We start from the raw sequence: 8,383 nt of genomic DNA on the forward strand, positions 1-8,383 counted from the left end.
TCCCGCGTCCCCATCCCTCTTCAGCTCTGGACCTGCGACCCTCCCGCCCTCGGACTCCAACTCCCGTCAGTCCCCGCCGTGGCGGCCAGGGACCAGGGACGCTGGGAGCTGGAGTTTGGCAGCCCCTTTGCAGCGAGCGAGAGCGCGCCGCAGGGCCCCCATGCAGCCCCTCCAGCGCCACCTGCGCCCCACCGACCAACCGCCGGACCCACCTGCTGCTGCTGCTGCCGCTGCCTGCCGGACTCTTGGGCGAAGCGGTGCTTGGGCCGGCCGGGACCAGAGACTTCGCCCGCCGCCCCCCCGTCCTCGTCGTCTGCGGTCCGCGCGACGCTGCTCTGCCTTGGCGGCCAGGCGGCCTCCGCCTCCCGGCGGCGCAGCTCGGAGCGCAGCTCAAGATAGCAGCCGAGCGTGAGGAGGTGCAGCGCCAGCGAGAGCGCGAAGAAGCCCGACAGCGCCCGCCCCACGCCCCTCCGGGCCCCGCCGCAGGAGCCGCAGCCGCTCCCGCCGCCACCTCGGCCTCCTCCTCCTCCGGCTTGCGGCTCTGAGCCCATGGCGCCGGCCCCTGGGGGCGCTACTGCGGCCTGCCCATCCCGGCTGCGGCCCTCCTGCTCCTCCGTGGCTGGGTGCCTGGCTGAGCGGCCGGCCGGGGCTGAGCGCGGCTGTCTCCGCCTCCCTCGACGGCCGCTCGGGGCGTCCGGGCTCCGGAGGCGGGGGCGGGGGCGGAGCCGGGGGGTGGAGCCTCCTCTGCGCCGGAGGGGGGCCCGAGGGGCCCAGGGGTCGCAGCTCCCGCTGGGCTCCCTTTCTCCGGAGCCTTCTGAGCGGGCAGTCTGCTGGGGGCGCTGCAGCCAGATGACCCTGCCTACTGCTGCCTACACTGGCTGGCAGCAGCGGCGCTTCCAGACGAGAGGACTCCTCCAGCCCTTGCCTGCAGCTGCCTTCGCGTACTGAGCCCTAGTGAAACCTCCTTACGAGGCGGCTGCTCAGCCGCAAGGGCCGCCCCCTCAGCGGTTGGAGGGCTGCCGCCAGACCGCCCCCGAACCGGAGTCTGCCCGCGACCCCCTTCGCTCCCGCACCTCTTGCTGCTAGGCGTGCGGGGAAGTTGCGATACTGGGGTGAACCCAGGCGCCTTTTGAGGGACGGCAGCGCCTCCTTGGGGCTCATCCCCTCCTCCTTTACGTTAAGGGGAAAGTCGACTCCTCTGATCCGATGCCCTCTTCAGGAGTGAGACAGAGACGAACTCTTCCAACAATGGGAGAGCAGAATAGAATCATCTCCTCGGGCAGAATAAGAGCGGAGGTGCAGCCTCTCCCGTTTTTCCGGCTTAGGAACATAAGTAGAGCCTGCTGCATCAGGCCAAAGGGGACCGGCTAGCCCAGCATCCTTGTCCTCCCAGTGCCCTTTATGGGAAACCAGCAAGCACAATTCCAGCACGTGAGCACTTTCACCTCCTCGTGCAGTTTCCAGCAATTGGGATTCAGAGCATTGTTGCATCTGACCATGTAGGCAAAGCATAGCGTTATAGATTTGGGTTTAAAATAATAAATGGTAGGATTTTGATGATTTGGGATGTGGAGGAAGAAATGCAAACTGCAAATGAATTCCTGGGCTAACCTACGCAAAATGACTTGGCCAAGCTAGGGCCATTAAGAAACAATAGAGGGCCTTTGAGGGCCATTGGCAATGCTAGAGTATTGTCCTTACCCCCTGCCCTGAGGTGTGAACAGAGACAGGGATTTGGAAGGTTGCCAGGGTAACTGTGTCTTTGAAAAGGGAGTCTGGAAGCAAGGGTTTCTGGGGAAAAGAAGAAGGAAGAGAGACTGAGATCCATCTTTGGGCAGCCTGACTGCAGAACTGACTGGGATAGATGCCTTGGGCTCCATAGCTTCACTGCTGTGGGGGACAAGCCCCTTCTGCAATGACCATGCTGTAAGATCTGGACTCCCTCCCTGCAGACTGAAGGTGTAAATAGGTGAATAAAACATATATCTTACACTGACGACAGTCTTCACTGTTTCCTCAATTATCCAAAGACCCTGGGTGGGTGCCTGGAACATCACAGGCTTTTGCCGCCACTTGGCAGAGAGGCAAGGGGAGGCACCCAACTTTTGTAACAATAGCAATTGTGGGGAGCAGCCATTGATGGCCTTCTTCTCTTCCACAAACTTGTCTCATCCTCTGTTAAAGTCATCTAAGTTGGTGGCCATCATTGCCTCCAGTGGTAGGGAGTTCGATAGGTTAACTTTGCACTGCATCAAGAAGGACTTCCTTTTTTGTGCCCTGAATCTCCCAACATACAACTTCACGGGATGCCCATAGGTTCTTCTGTTATGAGATTGGAGGGGGGGGGGAGCTTTTCTGTCTCTACCTTCTCTGTGCCATGCATAAATTTCCACACTTCTATCATATCATCTATTACTGTACTTGCTTTTTCTCTGAACTAGGTAAAGGGTAAAGGGACCCCTGACCATTAGGTCCAGTCGTGACTGACTCTGGGATTGCAGCGCTCATCTCGCTTTATTGGCCAAGGGAGCCAACGTTTGTCCACAGACAGCTTCCGGGTCATGTGGCCAGCATGACTAAGCCGCTTCTGGTGAACCAGAGCAGCACACGGAAACGCTGTTTACCTTCCCGCCGGAGCTGTACCTATTTATCTACTTGCACTTTGATGTGCTTTCGAACTGCTAGGTTGGCAGGAGCAGGGACTGAGCAACGGGAGCTCACCCCGTTGCTGGGATTCGAACCACCGACCTTCTGATCAGCAAGTCCTAGGCTCTGTGGTTTAACCCACAGCGCCACCCGCGTCCCTTATTTTCTCCGAACTAAAAAGTCCCAAAAGCTGCAGCCTTTCTTCATAGGGGAGCCATTCCACCCTCTGGATCATTGTAGCTGCCCTTTTTTGAATTATTTCCAACCCTGTACAGTGGTACCTCTGGTTGCTGACAGGATCTGTTCTGGAGTTCTGGTCGGATCCCGAGGTTTCCGCAATAGGAGTGACGGCTTCTGCGCATGTGCGCGGCGAAACACTTTCAGGTTTGCCGCTTTCGCAAACCAAGGGTAACGTAAGCCGAGGTGCTGCTGTAATGTGCTTTTTGAGATGACCAGAACTTTCCACAGAATTCCAAACACAGTCACACCATATGTTTGTATAACGGCTTTATGATACTTTATTTTCAATCCCTTTCCTAATCCCTAGTATGGAATTTTCCTTTTCCCTCTCTTTTTTCTTTGATAGTAATGTAGCCTCAGAAGAGCACTCAGACTGTCGTGATCCAGATATCAAAAAATCTGATCACTCATTCAAATGCACATCCATGCACGTGGTAGGAGAATGAGAGGATTCACCTCCAACATAATCCCAGAGTCAAATTCGGTACAGGGTTTTCAAGCAAAAAAAATTAAACTCGAGGGAAGAAGGTTTCATAAATATTACAATTACTCAGCCGACTTTCAGCACCTAATTAAAATGCAATTTGGCACCTGCCACAGCTGGGCTTGCCAACTCCCACATTTGAGGGATTGCAGCTCTGTCCTTCTCCGAAGCCAAGAAACTCCACGTCAACACCTGTTGAGTCATACGCCTGAAATTCCAGCCGCCTGCTTGCCACATGATTCCTCTTCTTGCATTCTCTTGCATCTCTGAGCGGGACACTGCTGGTTTCTTCAACGAGAAAATCAGTTTAAGATGGTCTCTCTACACTCTTTGAAGGCATCTCTGATGGAGATTGTCATCATTCATCCACTGCCAATTGCTGGCTTGTCCCGACAGCTTGGCTAGTTCTGTTTCTTGCTGGCCACCAGTACTTAAGATTTCTAATCAGAAGGAGCTCAGGCTTAGGCCTTTTGGGGAGGCCTTTCTGCCTGGTTCCAGGCTAAGGATGTCGCATAATCAAAGTGGAAAGGCTTTGACAACACAGTGCTGCACTGAGGGAAATAGTTGTAGGTGGAAAGGAAGAATACTGCAGAAGAATAGAATCATATAATTGTGGTGTTGGAAGGGACCCAAATAGTCATCTAGTTCTATCCCCTGCAATGCAGGAATTGTGGCTAAAGAATCCCTGGTGGATGGAGAACCAACCTCTGCTTAAAAGCTCCAATAAAGTTAAGTCCACCACCTTCCCAACCACTTGAAGAAAATCGGGATCATTTAACAAATAATCCACACACCTAAATCTCCCCCTACCTTTAAAAATGCAGGGAATGTTATATATCCTGGAAATTGAGATCTGTTCTTCAGAGACCCCTGAATCGGACTGGTGCCAACACCAACCCAAACAAGGTCTTCATTGGTATTACACCAGGCACCTGCAGCCAAAGGTTTCATAGAACTGTAGGGTTGGAAGAGAACACCAAGGGCCATCTAGTCCAACCACCTGAATTTTGATGTATAGATAACCAATTTGTTTAGCAGTTGCCTCGGAGTTCCATTGGCCTCCCATTATTTTCAATGTCTGCATGAAACTGCTGAGAGAGGTCACCTGGATCCTTGGGCTGAGTTGTCACTAGTACACACAGGTCTTCCTCTCGTCTTCTGCTACTCAGGGAGCCAGTGGAAGTCTTAAAGAGGCACCCTGAAGGAGTTCTAAAATGGATCAGGGTGAAGACCTGTTGTTTGGCCAGAGCTCTAACCTAGATTTGCAACCTAACACATCAGATCCACTATTTGGGGAGTCCACCTGTGATTAACATCATTCGGAGGTAGGGATGAATTTAGCAGCTGTGACAGCTTCCCCAACTGCAGCCCAAAAAGGAGAAAGCAGACCTGCACTCATTTACTATCATGTTTAGGGTATGTGGGACGCGGGTGGCGCTGTGGTCTAACCCACTGAGCCTAGGGCTTGCCGATCAGAAGGTCAGCGGTTTGAATCTCTGCGACGGGGTGAGCTCCCATTGCTCAGTCCCTGCTCCTGCCAACCTAGCAGTTAAAAAACACGTCAAAGTGCAAGTTGATAAATAGGTACCGCTCCGGTGGGAAGGTAAACGGCGTTTCCATGCGCTGCTCTGGTTCACCAGAAGCGGCTTAGTCCTGCTGGCCACATGACCCGGAAGCTGTACGCCGGCTCCCTCGGCCTTTAGAGCGAGATGAGCGCGCATCCCCAGAGTTGTCCATGACTGGACCTAACAGTAAGGGGTACCTTTATCTTTACCTTTAGGGTATGTTTAGCCTGGAAAGGAGGAGACTGAGAGGTGATAGGATGTTGTTGTTGTTTAGTCGTTTAGTCGTGTCCAACTCTTCGTGACCCCATGGACCAGAGCACACCAGGCAGGTGATAGGATAGCCATCTTCAAATATCTAAAGGGCTGTCGCATGGAAGATGGAGCGAGCTTGTTCTCTCCTGCTCTGAAGGGGAGGATGCAAACCAATGGATTCAAATGACAAGGAGCTTCCAATGAAGTATTAGGAAGAACTTTCTGTTGGTAAGAGCTGTTTGACTGTGGAACAGACCCCCTTGGAAGGTGGTGGGCTCTTCTTCACTGGAGGTTTTAAAGTAGAGGTCAGATAGTCATCTGTCAAGGATTCTTGAGCTGCGATTCTTACATTGCAAGGGGGTCGGACTAGATGATCCTTCCAACGCTACACATCCATGATTCTGTCAATAATAGACAGCACTGGTGTCTGCCTATATCAGGTTGCCCTTAAAGGCAGACCAGAAATTTCAGCTGCTGCAACATTCAGCTTCCTGAATGCAGTGGGGTGAGGTAGGTGCTTTGATACATACCACACTGGCTTTGTGTCAGTTGAACTGGTTACCCGTTCTTGTCTGGGCTCAATTTAAAGTGTTGGTACTGAGACTTAAAGTGCCACATGGATTGGGACTACCTACAACCCTGTAAACCTGTATAGGCCCCTGGGAAATCTGTTCTCTGGCCCACCACTGAGGCCAATCAGGCTGGGGGGACAGGGCCTTTTAAGGAATGGTTCCACAGTTGTGGAATTCCGTTCCCTGAGAACCGCCCTTCACGCTTCTCTTCTGGCTTTTACATGGGGACTTATTTATTCCTCTAGCCCTCTTTATTTCTAGCCTTCTTTATTCCTTCTTCACTTTTTGTTCATCTTTTTGTGGCCCTGTTTTAAATCTTTGGTTGCTTATTAGCATGTTTGTTCAGCTGTTTTAACATTTATGTTGCATGTGGTTTTGCAAGGCAGCAATGCTGCTTAATACCAATTGCTGGAAACTGCAGGAAGGGAAAGTGCTCTTATTTTGTTTTAAAAGTAGGAAGTGTAAATGAAAAAGTTAATAAATAGCAAAACAAGGTGGGAAACAATTGTGGGTTTTTTCTTGCTTCTTCAGGATTTTTTTTTTTAAAAAAAACATTTTTATGAGAGACTGGGCCTTGCAGAGCCAGGCAGAGGCCCGGGCCAGGTAGATAATGTGCCCCCGCTTTTTTTTTACCCTGGGGATAACTGAAGTCTTATAAATCAGTAAGTATATAAATAATTTTCACAAAAGTTATGCTGACAAATAATTTTATTTCAAAGCTTGAACCATATCTGCATATAAAGACAAAATGGAAAATATAGATATACAATATGCTGACCGAGGCCCTCTTTGGAATCGGAGGCCGGGGCCAAGTGGCCCATATGGCCCCCCTCTGTCTGGGCCTGATGATACAGTGGTACCTCGAGTTAAGTACTTAATTTGTTCCTGAGGTCCGTTCTTAACCTGAAACTGTTCTTAACCTGAAGCACCACTTTAGCTAATGGGGCCTCCCGCTGCTGCCACGCTGCTGCTGCACGATTTCTGTTCTCATCCTGAAGCAAAGTTCTTAACCCGAGGTACTATTTCTGGGTTAGCGGAGTCTGTAACCTGAAGCGTATGTAACCCAAGGTACCACTGTATGTCTCTTTTTAGAAATGCCAGTTCTCATGATTCACTTGTTCCCCCATAGTGCATAGTGCACCTATGGAACTCACTGCTGCAGAAGGCAGTGATGGCCACTAACTTGAATGAAGATTCAACCAATTAATGGAGGAGGGAAGGCTTCAGTGGCTACTAGCCACTTGCTAAGTCTCATTGAGTCTGTGGGTAAATATGTATAGGATTGCAGGCTATTTAGCATAAAGCTATTCCATGCATCCACCTTCCCTTTTAATTTTTGAATCAGCTCAGAACCTTCTAGATCTAGTGTCATTGCCTCTTTTTTTTTTTTTAAGAGCACAGGAGTAGAATAAAATGCTTCCAATAGATCCCATTCTGCTTGCCCCTCCTTTGCTCACACCCTGCCCTTACTCAGTCTCGTACACCTGTTTTGACTTGCCCCACCTGTGACTTGTATTGACACATGTTCCTGGGGTTAGGCAGCCTGGAGGCATCCTGTCTGGTAGCTGCTTCTGTGCCCCAAGCCCCCAGTTACATAAATAGCCCAGATGTTGCAATGGAAACCCACAGGCTTTCTAACCCTTGCTTTTGGGCAAATAAAAAAACAAAAAACAAAAAAATCAGTTAGTTCAGACTTAAATCACTCCTCTACGAAAAGTCAAACTCTGCAAACCCTTCCTAACAAGGCCTGCCAATTCCCCCCCCCCCCCCCCGAGAAAGCATGCAAAATGCTGTGGGGAATGAAGTATGCATTTGAGAGCACCTCACAGAAAACTAGTAATTGAGCCAGTGGTATGTGTTGTTGTTTTTTTTAAAAAAGAAGATTCTAGGGGGTTTACTAGATTGCGAGCAAAACATGAATCAGCAACGCTAAAAAGACAAATGTGGTTCTAGGTTGCATCAACAGCAGTACAGTGTCCAGGCTGTGAAAAGTAGAATCATAGACCTGTGGAGTTGGTAGGGACTGGTTCAAATCTCTGCAGTGCAGGAATTTGTTGTGTTGTTGTTTAGTCGTTTAGTCGTGTCCTGCTCTTTGTGACCCCGTGGACCAGAGCACGCCAGGCACTCCAGTCTTCCACTGCCTCCCGCAGTTTAGTCAAACTCATGCTGGTAGCTTCGAGAACACTGTCCAACCATCTCATCCTCTGTCGTCCCCTTCTCCTTGTGCCCTCCATCTTTCCCAACATCAGGGTCTTTTCCAGGGAGTCTTCTCTTCTCATGAGGTGGCCAAAGTATTGGAGTCTCAGCTTCAGGATCTGTCCTTCCAGTGAGCACTCAGGGCTGATTTCCTTCAGAATGGATAGGTTTGATCTTCTTGCAGTCCATGGGACTCTCAAGAGTCTCCTCCAGCACCATAATTCAAAAGCATCAATTCTTCGGTGATCAGCCTTCTTTATGGTCCAGCTCTCACTTCCATACATCACTACTGGGAAAACCATAGCTTTAACTATACGGACCTTTGTTGGCAAGGTGATGTCTCTATGGACAGCCAGTTCGTTTGGCTGTTACCTCACGGTTTTATTCATCTCCCATTCTTTTCAACATGTGCATGAAACTGCTGGGAG

General features: G+C 50.4%; 1 protein-coding gene across 6 annotated transcripts in view; it reads right to left on the reverse strand.

Annotated features, from left to right (window-relative positions):
• EDA (ectodysplasin A) overlaps positions 1–912 on the reverse strand; it is a 52,541-nt gene extending 51,629 nt beyond the window's left edge. For 2 of the 6 annotated variants that reach the window (XM_077922123.1, XM_077922122.1), the window contains exon 1: positions 213–910. In XM_077922123.1, coding sequence (XP_077778249.1) covers positions 213–551 — 339 coding nt within the window. In that variant the 5' untranslated portion in view covers positions 552–910. Of the gene's footprint in view, positions 1–212 lie in introns of all 6 variants that reach the window. The other 4 variants (XM_077922121.1, XM_077922120.1, XM_077922124.1 and 1 more) reach the window with 3 other exon arrangements.
• Positions 913–8,383: the final 7,471 nt, after the last annotated feature.

The sequence above is a fragment of the Podarcis muralis genome, chromosome Z (genome assembly GCF_964188315.1).
Source record: "Podarcis muralis chromosome Z, rPodMur119.hap1.1, whole genome shotgun sequence".
NCBI classification, from domain to species: domain Eukaryota; kingdom Metazoa; phylum Chordata; class Lepidosauria; order Squamata; family Lacertidae; genus Podarcis; species Podarcis muralis.